The sequence below is a fragment of the Eutrema salsugineum genome, unplaced genomic scaffold (genome assembly GCF_000478725.1).
Source record: "Eutrema salsugineum unplaced genomic scaffold, Eutsalg1_0 scaffold_4, whole genome shotgun sequence".
NCBI lineage: Eukaryota > Viridiplantae > Streptophyta > Magnoliopsida > Brassicales > Brassicaceae > Eutrema > Eutrema salsugineum.
This window is the reverse complement of record NW_006256686.1, coordinates 12,570,456-12,598,020: the sequence shown is the minus strand read 5'-3', so window position 1 is coordinate 12,598,020 and position 27,565 is coordinate 12,570,456. Positions and strand designations below refer to the sequence as shown.

General features: G+C 36.7%; 1 protein-coding gene across 1 annotated transcript; it reads left to right on the top strand.

Annotated features, from left to right (window-relative positions):
* The first annotated feature begins 21,542 nt into the window (after window positions 1-21,542).
* On the top strand, window positions 21,543-26,966 carry LOC18013818 (kinesin-like protein KIN-7B). The gene is made up of 15 exons (XM_006419069.2): window positions 21,543-21,854; window positions 22,494-22,725; window positions 22,830-22,919; window positions 23,028-23,128; window positions 23,210-23,323; window positions 23,408-23,489; window positions 23,710-23,777; window positions 23,925-23,984; window positions 24,059-24,183; window positions 24,280-24,478; window positions 24,597-24,734; window positions 24,935-25,021; window positions 25,105-25,995; window positions 26,131-26,438; window positions 26,522-26,966. The coding sequence occupies exons 2-15, from the start codon at window positions 22,497-22,499 to the stop codon at window positions 26,850-26,852; spliced, it is 2,823 nt and encodes a 940-aa protein (XP_006419132.1). The 5' UTR covers window positions 21,543-21,854; window positions 22,494-22,496; the 3' UTR covers window positions 26,853-26,966.
* Window positions 26,967-27,565: the final 599 nt, after the last annotated feature.

The window sequence follows — 27,565 nt, the reverse complement described above, 5'->3', positions numbered from 1 at the left end:
AAGTTAATCCTCTCATGAAGGTATCAACTTCTATGCCAAGACAGTTTCTAACCTAATCATCATTAGTGAAACATGAATTAACAAGCATTAAGAATCAGTTTAATCTGTCATTTAAGCATATAAACAATCATTCCCATGATGAATAACACTTAAACCTCTACCAACCTTGGTTCAGGCATTTCATCAAACACTTTTGGTGCATGAAATGCCCAGAATCTAGACCACATATGATTTGTATGGATCTAGCATTAAGAACAGGTTGTAGAGAATGGAATATGCATGATCTAATCCCTAAGCTCACTAATCTACCACCTAAACACCCTAATCTACATATCTAAGACCTTAATATGGAGATTACTCACTAATCCTGATCAACACACTAGATCCTTTGCAAGATGTGTTGTTAGTCATGATTAGAAGTGTGATTTGATGATGAGAAATGATAAAACCAGATGGAAAACACTCTTCAAATCGATATTAAACTCAAAACAAAGTATTAGCCAATGGTTCTTTCACCGAAAAGGAAAAGGAGACTAAGGATCAGATAAGGTTCTCTCCAAATTAGGTCTAAAAAGTATTTATAGTGGTCTTGGACGAACCGGGTCAGCCCGGAACAAACCGGGTACTGACCCGGCTTTGGTGGGTAAAGAAGGAGTTTGCCACGGTCTAGCAAGTTTTGGTCAAGCCGTGGCAAGTGACCGTGTCAAGTCCCGTGTCTCTTGTTCTTGGATGAATCTTGGTGTCACGGGTTGACTCTGGCCGTGATGCATGGCCGTGTCAAATGCCAAAGAATTGCATCAAGTTGCCACGGTCAGGTTCAAGGTCGTGCTGCGTGGCCGTGTCAAGTCCCGAATGTCTGAAGGATCACAAGTGTTGTCTTGCCACGGTCAAGTGTAGACCGTGGCGTTACCTCCTGGCAATTACCGAATGCAAGTGAGATCCTGCTGCGGCCAAGTGTTATCTTGCAACGGTCAAGTGTAGACCGTGGTGTAGAGACCGTGTCAAACCCCGAAGAACTGCAATCAAGTGCCACAGTCAGATGTGGACCGTGGCATTCCACCGTGTCATCTTTCCCTTAGCATAATTTCAAGGCCTTAATAAGGGTTATCAATCTCGCAACATTCAGGGCTCCTCGGACCACTTCACATTCATGGGAGATTAGCTTCCAGGAGACTGGTCCAAATGGTGTGATTCCAGTTTCAGTGGACAGAAGACTCAGACTTCTTCAACTTTGGTGAAGGGTTCTAGCTCAGGTGACGTCGGCAAAGGTCCGTTCCGCCAGTTCTTCGACGCGCGTTGCTTTGGTCTTTTATCAGCTCCGAGAAATGCACTGCGTCCGATCGCCGTAACTTTTAGCTCACAACTCCAAATAAGACGATCTCAAGTGTTCTGGAAACTAAATTCGACCTTCTTCATCCTTGTTGAAGACTCCGGAAGGTGAATCGCATTGCAAGTCCTTCGTCCCACGCGATCAAAGTAAGGGCTTTGTCTGCGCCAAACCATATGTCCGAGTTGTTGCACACAGGTGAGGGTTCCTCCATGATCCCAGCTCCAAGTTGCTCCAAAAAGTCTCCAAATGACCTGAGAACACTCCAAAAATGCAGGACACTCTAGGACCTAATGCAAATCCTAGACAAAGCTAGAACCAAGGACAAACTCAAACAAAACTAGCTAAATGTATGCATGAGACTCAATCTTTGGACAAAAATGCAATCCTAAATATGACAAATTATGAATATATCAGTGATCATTGAGGATAATGATCAAACTGAGGGGGAGGCTGCCTTAAAAGATGATCAAGTTTCTGAGAGACCAAGGAAAGAAAAGGGTAAAGAGGTGGAAAAGGAACCTGAACCAGAACAGATATATGTGCCACCACCTCCATACCAACCCAAGCTCCCATTTCCAGGGAGATTCAAGAAGCAGCTGGTAGACAAGGCAAGAGCTGTATTTGAGAAGGCACTCAATGAGACACCACTCACAATGCCTCTCATTGATGCATTTCTAATGATGCCAAAGATGGGTAAGTTTTTAAAGATGCCATTCTGAACAAGACTAAAGAGCTTCAAGGTATGGTGGTACTGAGTCATGAATGCAGTGCCATCATTCAAAGAAAGTCCATTCCAAGAAAGCTGACTGATCCAGGGAGTTTCACACTCCCTTGTGCCATTGGGCCTCTACTATTCTCTGGATGCCTCTGTGATCTGGGAGCATCTGTCAGCTTGATGCCATTCTCCATAGCAAAGAAGCTTGGCTTTAGAGTGTTCAAACCTGCAAGGATCTCTTTGTCCTTGCAGACAGATCAGTTAGGTTACCTGTTGGGATGTTGGAAGATCTGCCTGTCAAGATAGGTGGTTTTGAGGTTCCAACTGATTTTATTGTGCTAGAGATGGATGAGGAACCAGTAGATCCTCTTATCTTGGGCAGGCCATTCTTGGCCACAGCAGGAGCTATTATTGATGTAAGAGGTGGCATCATAGAGCTTCAACTTGGGCCTGAGAAGCTCAAGTTTGATGTGAATGAGATGATGAAGAAGCCCACCATAGAAGGTCAATGCTTCTATGTGGAGACAATGGATCAGTTGGCTGATTAGTTGTTTGAGGAACTGAATACTGATGACCCTCTTCAAGCTGTTTTAACCCAAGAACAAGGAGACCATGGGTTCTTAGCAGAAGAAAGTGAAGGGTACAAGCTGTATTTGGACAATGCTAGAGAACTTGGTCCTGAAACAAGGTTTTTGGAACTGGAACAAAGTGGTCCTGAGGTCTTAGATATCAGAGGATCAGACACAAGTCAAGGAGTAATCCAAGCAGTCATGGCTGTGGGTTCCAAGGTGAAGGAGCATGCTAGGCTGTTTGAGCAAGACAGCTTCAGTGCTGATTGGGATGAGTCTAAGGCACCTCAGCTGGAACTCAAACCTCTTCCCAAGGGGCTCAGGTATGCTTTCTTAGGTCTCAATGAGTCTTATCCTGTCATTATCAATGATATGCTGTTAGAAGACCAAGAGCATAGGTTGTTAGGAGAGTTGATGAAACATAGGGGAGCCATTGGCTACTCTCTGGATGACATTAAGGGTATCTCTTAATGTGAGAAGGCTGAGAGAACTGTTTAAGGCATGAGAACTTGAGGGACGCCTGTGTGCTACTTTAGCGTGCAGCTCAGTCAGGCCACGGACCAACTCGCATGGGAACTCGCAATTTAGTCTTGCTTGGGTCTGTGGGTTATTCACCTGGCACCAAGAGATTTGAGCAAGAAAAGGCTAAGTGTAAAGACGTGCGGGTTGAGTCTGCTAGTTGGAAGCTTGTGAGACCAAACCGCACTGGCATTCGCAATACACACCGGCTTGGTGATGCGAGACAGTGCAAGGGCCGACCCAGGTCGCATCTGAAGAAAATGACCCAAAAACACCTAAGTGTCAAAACCTGCGGGTTGGTCATGCGGCTTAGCACAAGAGGAGGCCAGGCCGCAGCAGAACTCGCAATTAAGACCGAGTTGGGAGTGCGAGAAGGTCCGAGAGCAGCCAGACCGCATACCAGGAGGAAGAAGCTGCGGCGTCTAAGTGTCAAAACGTGAGGCTTAGGCGTGCGGGTTAGGCGCAAGAAGAACCAAGCCGCACACACACTCGCAAATCACACCAAGACAGGCCTGCGAGTTGCTACGAATGATGCCAGGCCGCACAACAGAGAAGAAGGACAAAAACGCCTAATTGTTGGAGCTGCGAGATGGTCCTGCAGCTCGTAAGCAAAGAGACTAGGCCGCAGCAACACTCGCGTTTTACACCGACTTGGTACTGGGATTGGAGACAATGGCTATCAGGCCCTACGACCTTTACCCCGACCTTTCTTGTCATTTCATGGCTTCTGTTCGCATCTATTACACCAACGAGACTGCCCCTAATGTGTAGGAAGGTATTCTCACCTTCATGATTCGAGGAATTCGCTACAGGTTGGCTTTCCGTGATCTTTGTGTTATCTATGGATTTCGGAATGACCTCCCACGAGTTTCTCTTCAGACTCAGACGATCGATGCAGGCTTTATGGTCCCACTTTGGGAATGGTCACTCTATTCAAAGACCACGTCACAGACCGATGTGTGACACCCTGTTCTGTGATGCCTTCTTCGCGTTTTGGGTAACACCATTCAGTGTATGTCAGCTCCAGGTATGATGCGCCTCTCTGAGCTAGCTCTTCTCTATGTTGCCATTGGTGATCTCACAGATGCTGAGCATTTCCGGAGTTCCGCGCATGCCACTGACGTCAACATGGGAGCTGCTTTGAATATCACTTGATTTCGCTGCAGAGCAAGCCGTTTTTTGGAGTTGGGACAAAGCAGAGGACTGAGACTGTGGGCAGTTTATTGACTCCCATCTTCCAGCATTTTGGGATCAGTACAGAGAACTACACTATCATCACGGTTCACAGGATGGTTGACTTGAGTCATCTTCAGAACGCTTCCTGGATCAACCATGATCGACAGTGGTCCTTTCGCACTGCAGCTGGGTCTTTTCGGATTCAGCTGCCTGAACGTGCGCTTACAGATATTGGGACAAATCCTCTCACACTTCATTTCGAAGCTGAACGGAGTGCTCTTATTACAGTCTCCCGCGGCACATCTTCCAGAGCTCGTGCATCCGCTTCTGAGGATGATCAGGTACCTCGCTCAGCTGGCATCTCATTTCCCGCTCCTGATCTCCTTGCTGCACCAGAGATCCCCATGGAGGCTGCTGTTTTTCAGTGGTGCATTGTTCAGAGCTTTTAGAGCATCTGGGATGCCATCGCTACTCTGTCTCGCTGTGGGTGTGTTTGCACTTCTCGACCATGCTCCCGTTCACTCACCACTCCGATGATGATGCTGCTACTACCGACGAAGACTAGTTCCTTGGTCGTTCTGGTTCTATTTTATTTTCTTTTGTTTTTCTTTTATTTTCTTCTTACTTTTTTGAGTCTGTTATGTCAGCTACATTTGTTGTGAAACTTTGATGGATTTATGCATTTATGGGTGTTCTTGTTACTTTTAACTTCTCTCTGAGTGATCTGACAGTGCTAACCTAGATGATTCTGTGTCCTGTTTGATGGATTCACATATTTCTGATCACAAGGATTGTTTTCTGCAACGTGGTGTCGTGCGACACCATCATTGGTATCACTCGTCACCACCCATGTAATGTCGACCTGAGCTTAGTTTTGCCTGATTCTGAGCTGTATGTTAGTCGACATTGACTTGGTAGTAAGACACTCTAACCCTTTGCATTCGTCTTCTTTGATTCCCTTTTTTTTTTGTCACCAACTTCGGGCTAGATAACACTGGGGGCAGTGTTGTTCAAGTCTGGGGGAGGTAGTCACTGACATTGTGTTTGTTTTTCTTAAGAGTCAGTCGTGTCAATTTTTTTTGGAGTCAAAACCTGTTGGAGATTATGATGCATTTCTTGGAATTATTGTGCTGACATTTCATCTAAGTGACCTTTGCTGCAGAATCAGTTTAGATCCAACTAATGAAAAATCCAAATGCTGACCAGTTAACTAGAGGCTTCCATGTTTCTAACAAAGTCCATTACCCTGAGCAAATTTCTGAACTCTTTCTTTAACCTCATTGATGTGACTAATGTTCATAGAGTTTGATTCCTCGTTCATACTTGACAAATGAAAGCATGTGAGAGATCTAATGTTGGTGTTTCTCTCCCTTATAACAAGCTAAAAAGAAGAAAGAAAGAAAAGGGCGAAAAGATTGAGATGATTTTCTTTTAGGAGTGAAGGGCAAGGAAAATTTCCAAGGATCCCATTATTTCACTTCTAAGTAGGAATGATCACACAAAGGAAGGAAGCGAGGGATAGGAAAGTTTCCTATGACCCCACTATTCACTGAAAACCTTTGAGACAAGGTAAGGGGACAAATCGGGGATTTGATGGCAAACACCATCAGTACTCGCAGCTTTAACCTTATCGTATATATGCCATAAAAAAATGATGATGAGTGTGCGAAAAGAAAATTACCGAGGATTATATGGCTGCTTTGTTTGAGTATAGTACGGGAAAGAATCTAGAAGGCTCTTGGCATCGGAATCATCAGTAAGACCCAGCGATGAGGGTTTATGGACAATGTTGCGGAATTTTGGACTTAATCTAGGAAGCTGTAAATGTCTGCGGAGAAGTACATGGTGGTTTGATTTGGAATGATGAAGCAGTATTTGAATTACAGGGTGATCGGTCAAAGCGATGTTCCAGTGAAAGGTTGAATCTCCGTTTTTTTCAAACCTCTTTCTCTTGCTTGGTTTTCTGTTTGCTTGAGGGCAAACAAATGCTAAGTCTGAGGGAGTTGATATATCATGGTTTTTATAGTTTTTGACCATGATATAAGTCTTATTAATAGAGTCTTTCTAGTGTTTTTCGAGTCTTTTGGAGTCTTTTCAGATCTTAGGTACGTTTGGGGCTGAATTGATGATTTCGGAGCACGTTGGAGCTAAATCAGGATCAAATTTGTGAAGGACAAATCATGCGCATTGGTGTCACTCGACACCATGGAGAGTGACGCTCGACGCTTGTCAAGGAAATAAGGAAAACGTGATTTTGTCTCCTATTTGAAGAAGGAGTTGGGCCCAGAAGTTTCCAAAGAAACCCAATACGTGTTTTTAAGATAGAAATAGGGTTTTTAGTCTCTTATCACCGATACCTTGGATTTTCGAGAGAGAGATATCTTGTGCTTTAGGCTTTTTGCGATTTTGAGAGCTTGGGGAGACAAGTCCGAACTCTGTTCGTTTAGAGAGAAGATTTTGAACCCTTTTATTTATTCTATTCATCTTATTTTTGCAATCTATTCAATCATGTGTGTTGTTTCAATATTCATGTCTGAGTAGTTAGCTTTTTAGGTTTAGGGTTCTCATTAAGGTTTTCTCTGGATGTCTGATTAAATTGATTAAGTTAGGATTCATAATCTATTTAGTTCTTCACCATATGTTGTTTTTAAAGCTAATTCTGGAATGATCACCTAGAACTTAGATCTTAGGTTGCTTAATTGACACGGAAGTGTAATTGAATAACTGGAAAGAACCTAGGGTGAGCAAAGTAGCTATTCGCAAAGGAATTTGGTTTAGACACTTTGTGAACATATCAAACTTGAGCATCAAAGCTGGTTTAAATACTTGGGGTTTACAAGGGAATTTTGAATTCTAGAATTTTAACTTAGATAATTTTCACAACGGAAGTTGGTTAAATATAATTTTATGATTTAAGTGTAAGAACTGTGCTTAAACCTGAATCATGATTAATCGATTGATCTGCATTCTTTGATTTCCTGAGAAACGCTCTAAGCCTAATTTCCATCCATTCGAGTTTAACAAACGCTTTTACTGTTTTCTTACTGCTTAGTTATATTTATTTACATTATTCTGCTTAGCATAATTTGAATTTGAATAGGTTTATTGAGTGAATTTCTCGTCTCTGTGGTTCGACCCCTGCAATACTACAACTGCACATATGTGCTTCTTGCAGAGTAGCTTAGGGGTTAAACTTTGAGCATATCAGAGGTCTTCATCAAATTGATCATTAATCCTAGGATTAATCTCATGAGGTACGTAAATTCTAAGCCATTCCTCTTTGTTTCCCCCTTCAGGTCTCATATAGGTCTAACGGTTTGCTCTTCTTTCTCTAATTATCTTCCTTCGGCCATGTTTGTATCGGGATATGATAACATTCTTAGCCTTACTCATGGTCATTACGATGTTTTGTTTTTGTGTGTTCTCATGTTGATTTTGTGTAGTTGTGTTTGCTAAGTGCAAATGTATGGTTCGGATTCTTCCTTACGTTTTCTGGTTAATTGTTAAATTTGGAGAATTATCCTTCGTCTCAAATGATTCACTATTTGATTGGTTCTTCCATATATCAATTGTTGTTACACAAATGTTGTATTCTACTTTATCACTTCACCCTACCTTTCTCTCCATTCGCTTATGCAGATTTTGTTGCGTTTCTTTTCTGAGTAGAAAGGTCGTAGCAGTGTTTTACAAGATATTCATAGAGAGAGCTGGATAATGTTGATTGTGGTTCTCAACTATTTAGGGTCGGTTCAGTAATTCGAGTTTGGAAGATTGATTTTATTTAATTAAGTATTCAATTTACAGTTCGTTCAGTTCGGAAGTCTCTCGACGAACTATACACAATTATGTTGAGGTCTCTATTCTTCGGGTCCAAAAAAAAGATGCCTTCTACAGTAACGAGCCCTCTATTTATAGTACATTAGCGAGGAGAAGATTTAGGGCTTCCCCGTCGACTCTCACCACCTATTGTTGCTGGGCCTGTCTCCTTATGGACCGTGTCGTCAGGCCAGGCCCATTTCGGCTAAGACTGTCGTAAACTGGAATCAATTGGGCCAGTCTCGGTCTTTAACCGGTCCGAACCGGGTAGCGGAGCGTACCACCAACAGTATGTCCCCCCCCCCAGTTCGGTAAATGAACCTGACTGACTTTTGCCGAATTGAGGCTGGAGCGGTTGATGACCGAGGTCGGTGAAACCAGATTCCCGACTTCCACACGTGCTCTCCTTCCTCTGATGGTTTGACGAGGGTATTAAGGTCTTTTCGCCCATGGGAAACTGAAGAGTCGTGTCGGTTTTGGCGGGAAATTGAGACGTTACGAAGCGCGGAACTCGAGAAGTCGCAATGATTCGCTCTTCTTCTATAAATAAGGCTCAGCTCTCCCCATTTCCTACTTTCGCTCCTACTGCCAAGGTGTTTGCTCTCCCTTCTCTCTAAGTTTTCTTCTTTCTCTCTCTAGGATATTCGTGTCGTCCGCCGTGCTCTCTCGTCGACGTTTGTTCCTTTCGGTGCTCCGACGATGTCTTCCGAATCCTCTTCCAATTCCGAGGCCGCCGTCTTCCCCGAACACCGTCGGGAGGAAACTTCAACCGATGTCTCGAGTTTGGGATCTACCGAACACTCTTCAAATGCTCATTTGGTTCGGAAGAATTCCCGGGTCGTCGAGGTCGGCTCCAGCAGTCGCGTTCCGATTCGGGCTCCGGAGCAGATGGATCAGAACCTCCGCGAGCCCGAAGGTCAAGTCCCTGCCGACTTGGTCCCAAGACGGGAGCCAGACGTGAAGACGGACGAGGATGCTTTATTGCATAAGGTCGGGGAGGGAGGAGCGCAAGATCCGAATGACGACGACATGATGCCGATCATAGATCGGCCATGCGTGTGCGCTCCAGTGAAGTCTACACTGTCGTCCCCAGAGACAGTTCGGGCCGCTATGTTGGTCGGCGGAGCCCCTCCCGGAATCATAGTTCAAGTCCCCGAACCGGAAGAGCACCCTTGGGATGCTCCTGAGGATTTCATCTGCGTCTACGAGGCGTACTTCCGTGAGGCCGGATTAACTTTTCCCCTACCACGTCTGCTGTTCGCCTACTGCAATCGTCGTGGTTGCGCGATATCGCAGCTCCAGCCGGCATCGATAGTGAACTTTGTCGGGATTCTCCAGCTCGGGCGTGATATCCGTGCTCAAATCAACGTTGCCCAATTCGAGGAACTTTTTATCATGAAGGTTTCTCAAGCCAAGAGCTGGTTCCTGTCGGTGAATTGCAACCCGAAGTTTGACTTGGTCACTGGGAACAAGGCGAGCAAGCTTACGGACTGGGACAAGAGTTACTTCTTTTTTCGTGTTGACTCGCGTTCTGCTGAGAATCCGGAGAGCACGTTCCGGACTGGCTGGAGTGTCGACTTTGGTACATATCTCACGGTTAATTTCCTTGTTATTTGACTGACACTGACCGCTTTTTTACTTCGTGCAGATCGCCACGTTCCAGGATTCATACAGCGTTCCCTTACTACCGACTTGGCGAAGCAACTGAGCCTTGCCGGACAGCGTCGTTGGCCCCGAGCTTACCAGGAGAAGATCGACCGGAGGATAAAGAGAGCTCAAGACAGAGGTGTGAATTCCCGACTCGGTCCTTTCGAGACAATTATTAAAATCGAGGCTGATTTATTTCGTTTTACTTGTAGCTAAAACTAAGGCCGAACCCAGTTCCTCGAGACCGGCACCAAGGAAGAAGAGAGCGGAAAAGAAGAGTAAGAAGCACCGGAGAAAGATGGCTTTCGACAAGTCGGACATCCTGATGATGAATTTCGCGGCTGATGATGACGACGACAACGCCCCAGTCGACGTCGTCGGCCTTGATGGGAACGAGGTCGGTGATGGGAATGAGGTCGACGACGCCCCGGCCGATCAAGCTGATCCAGTGATTCCGGTGGCGGACCCTGCGACAGATGAAGTGGGGACCGGTGTTCCTGAGGCGATTCCTCAGCCTCAAATGGAGGAAGGCGAGATCGGTGAGCAAGACGAGGACGAGCTCACCATTGCTGATCGCGTGCGGAGGAAGAAGGGAAAGTCCTCGAAGAAGTCTTCCCGGAGGAGGGGTGGTGATCCCGAGGCGGCTGTAAGCGAGGATACGCTGGTTCTCCATGGCGGGGACATTGGTGGCTCGCCCGCTGCTTCTCAGGACCCTCCTGAGGGTCCGGCGGTCGAAGCCGGTAACCCGAGGTCGTCAAAAAGGCGCCGAGTCTCTGATTCCTCATCCTTCTCGGTGCGTGATGGTGTTTTGGTGAACTCTCTTCTTACAAGTGAATCCAATGAAGGTGTTGCAAAGGGACAAACTCGAGAACGTGGTGGTGGTAAAGTTGTTGGCAAAAAGGGAGGCAAAAATGGGAAGATGTGATCCCATATATTATGAAGTTTATGAATTTGTTATTATTCAATTTTTTATTGAATAACTTTCTCTTTTCCAATATTTGGTTTAGTATTTTGAGCATTCGGATATTTTTTTTTGTCGTTAGTTATTTGTTTCTATAAGTTGAATTATTAATAAAATATGTTTGGGTTTTGCATACTATGTTTGTCTGTCATATGTTATACATTTTTATCCATTTGCATAAAAAAAAATAGAAGTACAATATATGAGTAGTTTAAATAAATATTCCTCATATTATTCAAATTGTTTATCTACATACAAATTACTATTTATCAAATAATGATATGATATTATTTAATACATGAATGATTAACTGCGTAGTTATTTAAGAATATAATTGTATTGAAATTTTATGTATGGCCATTATGCTTAATATTTTTATATATTATAATTATACGGTTACTAATTAAACAGTACTTTTAAATAATGAAACATCATAATTGTTTAACCGTTACTTACAAAATTTATATATATATATAGATATTGTGAAAAACAAAACACTCTTTGTTAACATATCCATTATCGTTTTTGAATTTTGTATTCTCTCGGGAAAAATGTCTCCATTCGAAATATTATATGAAATTACCTTATCATCTGAAGGATGTAGCATATGCATTCAAATCATTAAGAAAATTATTGAAGATAATGATTCGAGTGACTATAAAGCAACAATGGTCTGGGCAGACGAACATGTAAGTTCTTCAATCACTATATTCATATATTATAATTTTTGGGTCTATAAACGTTACATTTATTTCAGATAATTTCATATCCTATTTCCTGATTTGGTATTTTCAATTTCTTCTAGGGTGATAGAATTGTTGCTACAATTCCTAGGAATATAATGTCTATTAATCACAATGATTGTTCGGAGGTAAATTGGTATTTCGTTCGCAAATTTCGCATCAATGAAGTTTCATCGTCATCTAATGCAAAATTCAATAGATACCAGATATCTATAACTGATGATACTCGGTTTCATATGACATCCCCAAAATCTGAAGATCGTATGTATTTTTTTCAAAATTCACCGAATTATTGCCAATGTTGTTGTCTACATCATCCAAAACTGGTACGTATTCATCTTTCTTATTGTTCATATGTTAGAAGTTTATATATAACTGACAGACGTCTAACATATACGAAATACCATTTGTATAGTTGACTTGATTGGATGCATAGTAAAAGTTCACAAATTTTCTGAACATGTAGGGATGAAATATGGGAGAGAAGGGATTGCTACCAATAAGTGTATCAAAATTACGATTCGGAATTTTGAGTACGTAACCATCTGTACTAATTTTCTCAAATGGTAAATTACATAGGTTTGCTTACTAATCGTATTTATTTTGATTGGATTGTTATACATTTATTTCCATATTTTTATAGGTGTGTTGATATTAAATGTGTCGCATTTGGTAACAATGCTGTCAAGTTTGAAGAGCTCTGGCTAACAAAACCTAGAGACAAAGTAATCATATGTGTGCTAAGATTTTGGGAGATTGGACCATATGGAGGTAATCTGAATTTAAATATTTATATTGTTTATTGCGATTGTATTATGCATAAGGGCTAAATTAAAAATTTTATATTGCAGATGATATACGTATTTTTCCCAATGACAACTTCTCGAAGATTAAATTTGATCTCCCTATTCCGGAAGTTGAGAATTCACGTATCATGTAAATAGAAGAAAATATGCACTTTTTAAAATTTTCTGTGTATGAGAAACATTTTGTTAGATATTATTTAATAATAAATATTTTATTAAATTATTTCAGGTTGGACTACACAGATGATTTTAATAATGTTGAAGATGAATACCGTGGGTGGGTCATGCCGTTTTATGAGCATAGTCGATTGTTATAAACTGTTTTTTTTTATGGCATATGTATTTCTATTGTTCTGTGAACTTAGACTTATGAAACTATGTCGAATGTTACTGTTATTTTTAAAATGATCTTAAAGTAACTTACACACATAAGAATTAACTTTAATTTGTTATAAAATGACTGGTCTAATAAGTAACTTTTAGAAAAAGTATATTACAAAATATTATTACATAACTGAACATTTACTTATAATACTTTGATATACTTTACAGTTATAGAAAGCCAATGAAATAATATTTTGTAAGAGATAAATAAATTTCGAGTTCATAAATTTTTATTGAAAAATATGGATATGAATCAAAAGTATATTTTCTATTTACTTATTCAAATTTTGAAATATATTATATTATTTTAAATAATAAGCAATCCATATATTTGAAAACATCTTATTTGGGAAGTTGTGATATTTCGGTCAAATGGTAGTTAATAATTTTATTATAGAATACTTTTGGGAAATATTAAACACACCTTCACAACATGAATGGTAACCCTCTATTTACAATATAAATAAACAGCATAAGAGATTTTTCATCAAGTTATCTTTAATACAACTGATATTCTGATCTGATTTATCACAGATGTATAAAAAAATATCGTTAAAACAAAGAACAAAATATATTGGTCAGTTCTCAGTATTTTTTATGCATCTGCGACGAAACCGTTCAGTATAAGTAGTTTTTCTCATATTTCTATTTTTTGACCGATCACTTCACATAGTAATTACACATCGTTACATTAGAACTGGATTATCTAAAACAATAAAAAACGATTTATCCATTATAATTCTTTAATAAAATTTTGTTTATATAAGGTTTGAAAATCAAAATGGGTAACAAATATAAATTTATTACCTGGAAGTCGAACTGTTTATCTATATTGTTTTCTTAATTTAGCGCCAATTTTTATTTTTCTTTTCATTTGCATTTATATGTGAACATTTTAAATAGTGTGAAAATTTATAGGCCCAATAATTTGAAGTTATGTTAAAAGGTTTTACCTGTTTAAAGAAGAGGAAAAGTCAAAGTTATGAATAAATCTATAAAACTTCAAAAGTTTAACGAAATATATGGTAGGTAATTATATTTTGTTATTATACTTTAATCAATTATACAGTATAATTATCTATATTAAGTAGTTTAATGGTTCAATCCATTTCCAACTGACAAAGCATATTCTCTTATATTTATGTATTGTTTCGCATTTTGATATCAAAAATATATTGATATCACTACTTAAGTAAAACAATGTACCTATATATTTGGTAGCTGTTATATTTCCTATTTTAAATTGAAACAACTATTTTGTTAAATGAACAATATTAATTAGATTTGGTTTTTCCTATTTATAACTACCCAAGTTAATGGTGTCATATATTTGTTTGCAACTTTTCCCACTTATTTTTATAGTTTTTTTATTAGGATATATTCGTATATAGTAAACAAATATTTCTTAACTGGTTTGGTATGGTAGTTTAAAAATCCTAGATAATACTAACTATATATAGGTATCAGACTGTGGACAAAGTTTATCATATAACTTCTTAATACAGTCCATTTGCTCCATCGTTTGTTTTGAAAACTAACATGCCAGGTTTTTAGTTTTTCTCGATAAATTTAGTTTTACTAATTAAGGTTTACACTTACATATGTTTTGTTTTTTTTACCAGAAATGATGGGTTACCATCTTCCTTTATCTCTTGGCGAAACCGACGTCAGACGCGGTAAAGTCATTACAAAAAGCAAATTTATGGCTTGGATGGAATGTAACCAGAAGTACGAAAATGGTCGACACATTCTATACACTAAAGTTCCTACCAAATTTGTGTGGAATGACAGACTTAAATTATGGAGACTTAGAAAACGTGGTGTTGGTTAATCCGGGGTACTTAAGAAATGTCCCATTGAAGATTCCGAGCTTTTTTACTTGTGGTTATTGTTGTACATCGTAAGAGGTCCTACATCTTATGATGATATTAAGACTGTTGATGGTGTTACTCATCCCACATTCAGAGAAGCTTGTCTTGGTAGAGCATTTGTCCCATTTGAAGATCAATGATTTTTTTATCTTTTTAAGTATTCAGTATTAAGTTTATTGATAATTATTTTTATTTTTCATAATATTTTGGCTTTTATGTGTAGCCAAAATAATCAATAACAATGTGCTTTTTATGAAAAGTGAAATGGAATAAAGCTTTTAATATTTCTTATTATTTGCACTTTATATTCAAATTATTAACTAAATATTAGGGATTTTCTTGGTACAAAAGTTATAACTATATGACACACCTTCAAATTACAACATACGGATATTTTGAATAGTAATTGTATACGGATAACAACAATCCTTATAGCTTTAATGGGCCGTCACATATATATTTGGTTGCTCATCTAATCATGAAAGTAATATAGTATGTAGGGTTTATATTAGCAAATCCAATCCATTATTCGTCTAAGTATCATATGTGTCGGTTTATATAGTATAAACCATGGACCGATTGTTTAGTAGTAATCGCAAGTTATATAATTTGGCTCATACAATATTGTATGAATATATATTTGATAAACTCATAAAGCTATAGGTAGTTATATAACAAATTCATCATATTGTTGTACGCTTTAATGATAAACTGACATTCTATATTTATTTCGGATGTTTGCTTTATGCAGTAACTCATTGATACTTAATTTAAACATAGAATATTTTCATCAATACTATTAAGGTATGTGTACAACTATAATGAAATAATTTTTTATATTTATAGTATTAAATGTAATAAGTGTTTAAAGGACATATATCTAAGTATTTATTCGTACGATATTTAACAACACCGTATGAATTCCAAATAATGTTTTACTCTTCTTCAGTGATTTTTTTTATTTCCTTAAATATTCTAGGCGTTGTTATTATAATATTCACTTTACTATCCTGAATATCTTACCTATATTCGCTAAGTCCTACATCATCGGAGATTAAAAATTTATTCACCACTATTTAAGTAATATTTCAGAAGACATACAGGGAAGTTGTAATCACTATTGTTTATTATTATGTTTGTCTACGAATACATTTCAGATTTGAACACTCATACCTCAGACTGGAAGATTCGAGTTAAGATCGTTTGGAAGTGGAAGGAATGGATTCAACATGACGGTGTCACTCTAATGCTTATTTTGTCTGATCCAAAGGTTACTTCAATATAATATCTTACTATATGAATTTATTGTTTTGTTGCGTATACTACTGAACTAATATTATTTTTGCTCATAAACTTATTATTTGTATTGTGTTAGGAACATACTATAGAAGCAAGAGTGAACAAAAAATTCATTAATCATTTTGATTATTTGCTGGTTGAAAATCAATGGTATGATATTGAAGATTTTGGAGTAATCCTTAGCCGTGAAGACAATTCAGCATCAACGAGTATTCATATAATGTTATTTATTGTGTCTACAGTCGTCACAAAAATTGAGAAATTTTCAAGTTAGTTCACCTCCGTCTAATTTTGAATCTATTTAACTCCATATGCTTATGTATGAGAACTTTTTATTCAATTTGAAGCTATCCAAACAAGCTTGATGGGAAGACGATGTATTTTTTTAGGCTAAAATTAAAATTTTAATATTTAGATTCCGTATTTTTTTGTTATATGGTAACTTGTTATGCTATAATTCCTCGATATAATGATTTCTGATTGATTCCCTCTTGTGTTATACCTATTATTTTTAAAATCAAATGATCACATACATATAACTACAATTTATGTTCAATTAATATAGTGTACGTTAACGTATATAGAACAGGTGTTCATAAGTAAGTACACTACAAAGCGTATGCATGCTACGGAATAAACAGTCATAACGTCAGTTTTTTAGCTTCTCAATACTAATTATTATTGTCTCGGTAATCGATTGGAGTTGCAATACTAATGGAACCATATAATAAATTGAATAAATATGATTTATAATTTGATGACGATAATAACCAGTAATTAGAAGTATAAATATGCATTAATTTTGTTATATATATTTGATATTCTTTTATAATATAGAAATATATAATGTATATGTTAATTATTTTTGTTGTTGTTTAACTATAACAACTTCGTCTGTTTTTTCTAATTAATAATTACTAAAAAAACTTATAGCCATATTCTGTAACTGATGCTACATAGATATGTGAGATACTAGACACTTTGTTTTTCTCTATGGTAATCGTTACACTAAAGATCAATGTATTTTATATTTCAATTTAAGATAACCAATATAATATATGAATCGTCGCCAGTTAAGATAATTTTATATTGTTAGGTGTGAAACGGTTATTATATAAGATATAAACTAAAAACGGTAATCATAAACTACTTTCACTCCTAACATATGATAACGAACTAAGTCTTATTTTATTTCAGTTATCGGAGTGATTTTATTCCATATCTAAAATGTATAATCAATAATTATACTATTTACTTTAATGTATTAAATGTGAAAATGAATTTTCGATTAAATGAAATAGAAATTATATATCATGTAAACTACTTTCAGTCCTAACATAGGAAAACGAATATTTATGTATATATTTTGGAATACGAATCTCAAAAAAAGATTTGTCATGAATTAATACGATATAGAAAAGTATGTTGCATTCAATGTATATAAACATCATTAGTTGCTACGATAGGTGTAATCATTATTTTTGTTTTTTAATAAGAAACCCAAACCGGTGCCAAAATTAGTTCGAAGAAGTGCTCCTTTTCGTTTTTGACGACGGTTCCATTTTATTTGTATTTTATTAATACAGTTGCGAGCATAATCAGTATAACTTCGTCATTTTTAGAGACAAACAAAAAAAATTTAAAACACGAACTTCTCGAATTATGTCTTACCATGACTTAGTTAGTAAGCTTACACCATGGGAAGAAAATCCGGTGATACGTGTTGTTATTTACAAAAAGTGGATTGAGAAAGACACCAGTGGTCGGGATCGTGTCGAATTCATATTTGCCGACGAATAGGTAAATAAGTTGATCTTTTATGCTAGATGAATTTTTGGTGATGTCCGTAAAAAATTTTGCCCTAATAGTTTTTGAATTTACAATTTGTAATCATTCTAGGGCTGCAAAATTCATGCGTCTGCTCATAACTGGATCCATGAATATTTCAAGAATGAATGTCACGAAGAAGAATGGTTTGAAATTCACAATTGTATTGTCAGATCTTCAGACTGGAACAATTGGAAAGAACGTCCAACTAAACATCCTTACAATATTGTTCTTACTCGAGATACCACGCTTGACTCTATACGCGAAGAGCCGGTATCTAATTGGTATTTCTTGAATTTAATCAAATTCGAAATATTGTGAACAGAAAAGCGGATCCTCTGCTTCCTATTGGTAATATTTTATTTTCATTATTGATTTATTTAATTTATTTGTTCTTAATAATATTTAGTCTATTATATGTTATGGAATCATAATATTATTTTAACTTATATTCTTTCTTTTTAAATAGACTTGGTTGGTGTGGTCGATTTTTTTGGTGAAATATCCATGGACAATGACTTTGACTCCATTTCAAGAATTCAGCCAAAGAAAGTTCTTGAATTTCATATAAGAGATCTCGAGTAAGTGTATTTTCTATATGTTATGCAAATTTATTTTTTATAAGTATTATTCATTGTTGTTATGTTTACTTTTAAATTTAGGGATGTTGTTATCAAATGTTTTGCCTTTGATAACTGCGCAATTTGTTTTGATAATTCCTGGAAATCAAGAAAGACTGATCGCATTTTCGTTATGTTAACTGAGTAGAGACTTGATCTATAAAAGTTAGATACCCCATGTATATTATTATTGAATTTGGTATCTGAACTTCTACCAAAGTATATAACGGTATCAAATGCTACAATTATATTTTTCTTTGTAGGTGAACACATTGTTAGAAATGGAGGAGGTCAGTCTCGATTTCTTTTCAACCCAGAGATAACTGAAATTCAAGAGTTTGTGTACATGTAAGCCGTTTTATCTTTATTGTTAAATAAAATCATAATTTTTAGTTGCTAACTATTCATATTTATATCAACAGGTTTGTTCTAGCTGACAAGAAGTCAAATATCAAACTAGAAAATTAAGATATGCAGATGAAACCGGACTACATTATAACACATTTTCGTTAAAAGGAGATATGTCCTCCTATCTAATATCTTGAACTTATTAATTTTTGTTTTGTTTTTTTACAATGGTTGTTTATGTATTTCCGTAAACATATTTTATTTTCATATCTAAATGACTATCTGCTTACATATTTATCAATGATCGTTAATAAATTATAACGAATCGTGTGACAGAAATATGGAAATTAAGTTATTAACTAGATTAATTTTATCATTATTGAATATACCTTATTATATGAAAGGATATTATCTTGTGTTTATAATTCATTGAGTAAAGTTCGTTAATCGATTCATTTATAACATGAATGTTTTTTCCCTGGTATGATTTCTGTTTTAAAAAAAAAATATTTAGAGAATTATGATTAAACAATTTACTTTTTGTATTATTAAATAAAATATTATTTATACAGAGCTTTATCTTATCAAATAAGTCAGAAATTTTACTCCTTCGAAAATATTAATTTACTTTTCCTTTGCATCTTCCTCACATTTTCCAAAGAAGCATGTCATAAAAAGTAATTCATCTTTATCTATATTAACTTATTCCTCTGAACTCACAATTACAATATTCATCACAGAAAATGGATTTTTCAAGAGTTGCTCGAGATGAATTAGAAGATTTGCGTGCAATTGGTCAATTGTTGGGCGATTGATGTTAAAATCTTGAGTATATGGAGGAAACCATCTTCTTACGGCGATAGTATTGAGATGATACTCATGGATAATAAGGTAAGAATTTTAAATTACATATTCGAACTTAAACTGCCTTATGTGATAATACTTAAAAACTTTTACATAATTTGCCGTTTAGATTATTTTATTCTACTCTATAGTTTTAACAACTTAAATTTTCATTATATTTTGCACTTATTTGTAAATACTATAAGGGTTTGAAGATATCGGCTAAAATAGAACCAAGAGATGTGCATCATCATGAAAATAAACTTCGACAAGGAGACTGGAAGCTTTTTTGGGGCTTCAAAGTATTTGTAAATAATGGTGTTCGAAGACTTACACGCAATATATACTATATTCTATTGAAGAACTCAACCATTATCGAAAATATTCAGCCAAAGACAGATAGTTTTTTTTTGGATTCTACAAAATCCGTAGATATTCTGAGAAGAAAGGCAGACCCTTATGTTTTGACAGGTAAACACTTTTTTATTTTAAACTATGTATTATTGATCTTTCTTAATCAAACGTTCAATTAACATATTCCTTTTGAATGTATATCAATACATAGAATTAGTTGGAACTGTCTCTGCCGTAGGCAAACTCTTAAACAAACGAGGACAATATATACTAAATTTTGATCTGGAGGACGTAGAGTAAATTTTACTTCATCTTCATATTATTTAGGGAACCTATTATATAGTTTCTTTATTCAAATTTGTACTTTAGCTTATGAAATACTTATTGACAATATTGAAGCGCATGTATTATGGGCTGTGTTGCATTTGGTGATATTGCGAAAGATTTCAAGTATGAGTGGATGCATAGTAGAACTTATTGTTCTGTCTGTGTTCTCCGTTTTTGGAAAATTAAAGAAGGAAGAGGTTAATAAAAATATTATTAAGTATTAACGCTCATATATACCATTGTATGTATACAACATGTACGTAAGTTAGATTGCTAATAAACAGTTTTAATGTAGATCACGATGCGGGCGGATATGTGTTCATTCTGTTAAGGGTTGTTCACAGTTTTTAATTAGTAGACCCACAAATACAAGAAGTCATTGAATTCAAAAAGAAGTAAGTTAATAATGATATATATATATATATATTTCATCATTTTTTGTGACGTGTTATAATACTAATTAAATTGTATTCACATTTATATATTAGGTATCGATCGGAGATGAGGTTTTGAGCAATGCTTGCTTAGTAATAACATTTTTTGTATAAATTTTGTGTTTTTTCCGAACGATGTTAAGAGTTTTATAATAATGTTTATGTTCTTTTTAGTTATCTATTTATTTAATAACAAAAGTAATAATCTGTTTTGAAGTATAATTTATGTATTTGACTACATATACTAATTAATTTGGAATATGAGGATAACTTTAGACTTTTACGGAAGGTTTATAGCACTATTGATTAAGTGAATGAATTTTAACTAGAATCAATTTATATGTATTCTATATTATATAATGAAAACTATGAAATGCAAAAACAATACAGATTATCCTAAATTGGACCGACCTAACATGGTTAAGATCACTTTGTGAAAAAAATAATTTTTTCTTTTATATAAATATAACATCATCAGTCATTTTCTGGTTTTGATTTTTTAAATCTTGAAGTCTGATTTAAAGAAAAAATATATATCTTTTGTTGCTTATTTTGTTCAAATATTTAATATTGTATAAGAACATTTGTATGAACACAAATTTAGATTATTGGACTGTTGCACATCTACCCATCGATATTGAACTGACTATTTGAGGTTTATATATCTACATAATAAATTTATATCTTCACATAATAAAATGATGTTTCAACTCCACATATAATTTCGTTTATAACATAAAATTTCATATATTTAATTAAACATTATTTTCAACACCAATTTTTTTTTAAATATTAAAACAATAAAAATCATGTCCGTCCACTAATGGACGAGTTAGAATGTAGTGTTTTGTTTAAATACAAAGGTTGCGATTCTCCAATCAACACTAAGTCGTTTATGGTAAGTACTGCTCCGATGTGGAGTCATAGTCGTCCATGTGGCAGATGATGAACGCCGATTGATCTTCAACCGTTCAGTTCAAAAAATTTCAGGTGTGCGCAGAGAACGCGAATTAAAAAAAAATAAACACACGATTTAAAAAGAAAAAAGTTAAACGAAGAAGAAGAACAAAGTTAAAAAGCAGCAAGAAAATAGTTTCCGTTACACATCTCCTTCCTCTCCTCTGGTTTCTGAGAAATTCCTAATCTTCACCATCATCTTCATCTTCTATCGCCGATCGAAGTTTTACAGTCTCCAAAGATTCGCCGGCGAATCTTCCTACCGTCACGGCCGAATTAGCAATCGCCGGTCAAATCTCTCCGTCTCTGTAAGCAATTCTACAGATTCTCAATCTTCCTTTTTTTTTCCAACATCTTTCTTCTTTTCTTTTCGGGATTTCACCTCAGGTGACTATATATTGGATTTTCATGTAATCTCGTTGAGTTACAGGGTTTCTACTTTAGTCTCTCTTGATTTTTCGAGTTGATTTTCAAAGATATTCTTGGGTCGGTGATGAACACATCATTTTTAAGAAGACGAATTATCAAATTGGAATGTTACGACGTATTGTGGATTTGTAACATCTAGGCCTGTGAATAAGTTTCCTAATTTGGTTTTGATTGGGGGACTATGTGTTGAATTTTCATGTCGAGTAGGATTTCTAGGGTTCTGGTTATAGTTTCTTAGTTGATCTAACAGTTAAATTTGATAAAAGCAAAAAGTGTTCAAACCAAGCTGAAATATTACGAAGTATAGTATATTGATGCGAAGCTATATTGGCTGATTCTGGCTGAAACCGAACCTTACTTGTTGGTGATGGATTGAACACAAGAGTGCTCATATCAAACTGGCCTAATAAGTTTCTTAATCTAGTAATGAACATAGGAAAAGAATGTTCATATAACATAGAATGTTCATATCAAAAGAGTGCTAATAAGTTTCCTAATTTGGTTTTAATTGTGTGTAGAAAATGATGGGACCGCCCAGGACGCCGTTAAGTAAGATAGACAGGGCCAATCCGTCTACACCAGGTGGTTCCAGAGTTACTGAGGAGAAGATACTTGTCACTGTTCGGATGAGACCACTAAACTGGAGGGAACATGCCAAATATGATCTCATTGCTTGGGATTGTCCAGATGATCAGACCATAGTGTTTAAGAATCCGAATCCTGAGAGAGCGGCAGCAAAATATTCGTTTGGTATTTCATTAGAATTTCATTGCTTATTTGATTAGCATCTCATCGGTTCTTCTGTTAATAAGAATCTCACTGTGTTCTCTCCTTTACTTTTCATGTAACTATAGACAAAGTATTTGAGCCGATTAGTGCGACTCAGGAGGTTTATGAAGGTGGTTCTAGGGACGTCGCACTTTCTGCCTTAGCAGGAACCAACGGTAATTATGCAGATACCTCAAAAGCCATCATATAAGGATATCTTCCCTTTACTAAAGCTTTAGTTATCTGCCCACGGATATGTGAATTGTTGTCTCTATTCATTGCAGCAACAATTTTTGCATATGGTCAGACCAGCAGTGGCAAGACCTTTACAATGAGAGGGGTCACTGAAAGTGTTGTTAAAGATATATACGAGCATATAAGAAAAGTGAGTGAGAAATTCAAGGTCCCTATCTCTTGGTCTTGGTCTTGTTTACAAGCTGATATGGATCTAATAAAATCTATGCAGACTCAAGAAAGGAGCTTTGTCTTGAAAGTATCTGCTTTGGAGATCTATAATGAGACTGTGGTTGACCTTTTAAATCGTGAAACTGGCCCCCTTCGACTGTTGGATGATCCAGAGGTATGTAAAGGGTCACACTAAATTGAATGCTGAAATAGACATCCATTATCTTTGCGAGAATTGAGAATGTTGCCTGGCTTGCAGAAAGGAACCATTGTCGAAAATCTGGTGGAGGAAGTGGTTGAAAGTAGGCAACATTTACAGCATTTAATTGGGATTTGTGAAGGTATATCCTTCCTATCAAGTGTCACTTGTGAAGATATTACATGTCTTTTTATGCATCTGATGTATACGCTTGGCAGAGCAACATAACTTAGTGATAGATGATGGAAACAGCCCAAAGCCTCGAACTGTATTGATAGCATATTTATTAGATGATACATTTTATCTATCAGACATATGGTATCGTCATTTGCTTTATGTTATTTTCCATATGCATTTTTCAGCTCAAAGGCAAGTAGGTGAAACTGCTTTGAACGATAAAAGTTCACGATCTCATCAGATTATCCGGCTGGTATGATAAATGCTGATTTGATATGCTGCATGATCGAATAGACAATCTATTTCTGTAATATTTTAAACATGGGAATTTTTTTGCATAACTATTGCTTATCTATTAAACCAGTAACATTATCTCATGTTTTCTGCTTTCGATATTCAGACCATTCAGAGCAGTCTCAAGGAAAGAGCTGGCCGTGTGCATTCTTTCATGGCAACTCTGGTACGAGATTTTATTATGCTTTGGCTAAAGCTTCACTTGGTATATAAGTGACTAAGACACTCTTATTGGTGCAGAATCTTGTTGATCTTGCTGGAAGCGAACGTGCTTGTCAAACAAACGCAGATGGTCTAAGATTGAAGGAAGGGAGTCATATTAACCGTAGTTTATTGACACTTACCACAGTGATCAGAAAGCTGAGGTAAGAAAGCACAACGCATAATTGTCTTTGGAGATGTCTAAGTTATCTTGTAGCTTGATGACTATTTCACCTTTGTTTTTGTTATTTTGGATGTAGTTCTGGAAGAAAAACTGATCACGTACCATATAGAGACTCAAAGCTTACAAGGATTCTGCAAAATTCACTTGGCGGAAATGCGAGAACAGCGATAATATGTACCATTAGCCCAGCCCTGAGCCACGTTGAGCAGACAAAAAAGACGCTTTCTTTTGCCATGAGTGCGAAGGAAGTCACAAACTGCGCTAAAGTAAATATGGTATGTCAATTAACTGTACTCCTTTGGCTTCAAACTAAGTGTTTGATGATATGCTGATTCTTGATAGAAAACGCACCCTTCTGCTGGTATTTGATTTTAGCTGATTATTTTGTGGTAGGTCGTCTCAGAAAAATCAATGCTAAAACATCTGCAGCAAAAGATTGCCAAACTCGAATCAGAGTTAAGAAGCCCAGAGTCCAGTTCATCTAACTGCTTAAAGTCTCTTTTAATTGAGAAAGAGATGAAAATCCAACAGGTAGAACCAGACGTTAATAATTAGGATTCTCAGCTTTCATTATCTCATCTAGATATTTATAATTTGGACTTCACTGACTAAAAAAGAAAACCATAAGAGAGGTGAAATGGAGTTCTTTTGTCAAAAAAAAAAAAAAAAAAAAACACTCTAAGTTTAATAGGATCATCTGCAATTATTCATTCATGTTAATCTAATGGCAGATGGAAACGGAGATGAAAGAGCTAAAGCGTCAGAAAGACATTGCACAATCTCAGCTTGATCTAGAAAGAAAAGCAAAGGAGCTGAAGGTATGTGCGGATGTATGAGATACCAAAAATTTCTGTGAACACTGTATTCATTTTTCAGACATGCCTATATAATTTTATTTCAGGGGTCAAATGAGCGTGAACCTTTTTCTCAAGTAGCAAGGTGTCTCTCCTACCCTAATCAGGGGGAGTCTACGCCAAGCAAATCTGTTCCGAATAGCCGCAGAACAACTCGTGGTAAGAGAAACGATACTGTGAGGCAGTCTGTAACTTCAGCGGATCCAACAGCGCTAGTCCAAGCAATCCGTTTGCTTGCAAAGCACCAAAAGAAGTTGGGTGAGGAAGCAAACCAAGCGCTAGAGCTTATTCACAAAGAAGTGACATCTCAAAAGCTCGGTGATCAGCAAACTACAGAAAAAGTTGCGAAAATGCTGTCAGAAATCTGTGACATGCAGAAGAGCAACCTCTTAACCGAGGAAATTGTAGTTGGTGATAAAGCTAACCCGAAGGAAGAAATAACTCGGTTGAACTCTCAAGAAATTGCAGCTCTGGAGAAGAAGCTTGAGACTGTTCAGAACACTATTGACATGCTTGTCTCGTCTTATCAGACAGATGAACAGACTCCAGAATTCAGGACCCAGATGAAAAAGAAGAGAGTTCTTCCCTTCGGCTTAAGTAATAGTCCTAACCTACAGCATATGATCCGGGCACCATGTCCACCTCTTTCGTCTTCTGGGACTGAAAACAAGGCTCCTGAGAGCAATGTGGTGTCTGCTAATTTAGTCTCGGTGTCTTTTGGAGCTACTCCACCAAAGAGGGATGATAACCGCAGTCGAACCCCATCAAGGGAAGGAACCCCTGTATCACGCCAAGCGAATTCAGTCGATATCAAGAGAATGAAGCGTATGTTTAAAAATGCTGCTGAAGAGAATATACGTAGCATCAAAGATTATGTTACTGGATTGAAAGAACGTGTGGCGAAGCTTCAATACCAAAAGCAGCTTCTTGTTTGCCAGGTCAGTTTTAACACTGTGACTTGTCCACATCAAGCTCTAGTTATGTTCATCTCCTCATTTGGAAAGGCTATGTATAGTATTAGTTAGCACCATCAAACCAGTAACTCGTATGCTTGTTCATGTTATTCTCCTTAGGTGTTAGATCTGGAAGCAAACGAGACAGCTGCTGCGTCAGAGTCTGATGCAACCGATGAATCTCAAATGGATTGGCCCTTGTGTTTTGAAGAGCAGAGAAAGCAAATCATAATGTTATGGCATCTTTGCCATATCTCAATCATTCACAGGACACAATTCTATAAGCTGTTCAAAGGAGACCCAGCTGATCAAATTTACATGGAAGTCGAGCTCCGCAGGCTGACATGGCTCGAACAGCACCTGGCCGAGCTGGGAAACGCGAGTCCAGCATTGCTTGGCGATGAACCAGCGAGCTACGTAGCATCAAGGTAAGTAAAAGTGAACCCATAGCTCACTTTTCTTCATAATTGAGTCAAAATATCACAAGCATGCGCATGTTTTTTCGTGGCAGTATAAGAGCTTTGAAGCAGGAGAGAGAGTATCTGGCGAAACGGGTAAACACCAAGCTAGGAGCCGAGGAAAGAGAGATGCTGTACCTGAAATGGGACGTACCGCCTGTGGGAAAACAGAGGAGGCAACAGTTGATCAACAAACTCTGGACAGATCCTCACAACACGCAGCACGTTAGAGAGAGTGCAGAGATAGTTGCTAAGCTTGTCGGGTTCTGCGACTCGGGAGAGAACATAAGGAAGGAAATGTTTGAGCTCAACTTCGCCTCACCGGCAGGTAAGAAGACATGGATGATGGGTTGGAACTTCATATCAAACTTGTTGCATCTCTAGTTTGTAGGCTTAGAAAAGAAAACTCGTAAATTTCAACACGGCTAGATGTCACTCTCTTATTTTGTAAATCCTTTAATTTCTCAGTCTTTTGATGCTAATAAAGTTGATTCTACCCTCGAAGCTTATTTTTTCTCTTAGATTCTGATGATATGATTGATCTTACGAATCTTAAAAATGTGAGATCAAAGGTAAATTTAGAAGAAAGATGTGAATGTTATAAATTATATATGGGAGGATTACTACACTAACCTTAAAAAGTAGCTATATTATTTGTTTGGCGCATTTTTATTTTTTTTACAAAACTAATCTAATATATTTAAAACACCCTTTTCGCCTTTGTTGAAAAAATCTAATTACGAAAATGTTATTATTTTTTTAATGCCACGTAGGCAGATTATTCCGCTGATAAGTTAATAAGTCTACCAAGCTTTAACAGTAGACTTATCAAATTTTGGTCAACGCAAAAATTTTATCGGTAGAGTTATTAGGTCGATGGTAGATTTATTCGAAAGTTGGTAGAGTTTACAAATGTTGGTAGACTTATCTTGGTAGAGTTTTGACGATGAGAGGTAGATTTATTATGTTTCGGTAGATTTGTTGTTATGAATGACAGACTTGTCAAACGTGTTGGTAGACTTGTTAAAGAAAGCGTTGACTTTCTCGCATAGTTGACTTTTTCGGTAGATTTATTGACAATGAAGTAGATTTATTTT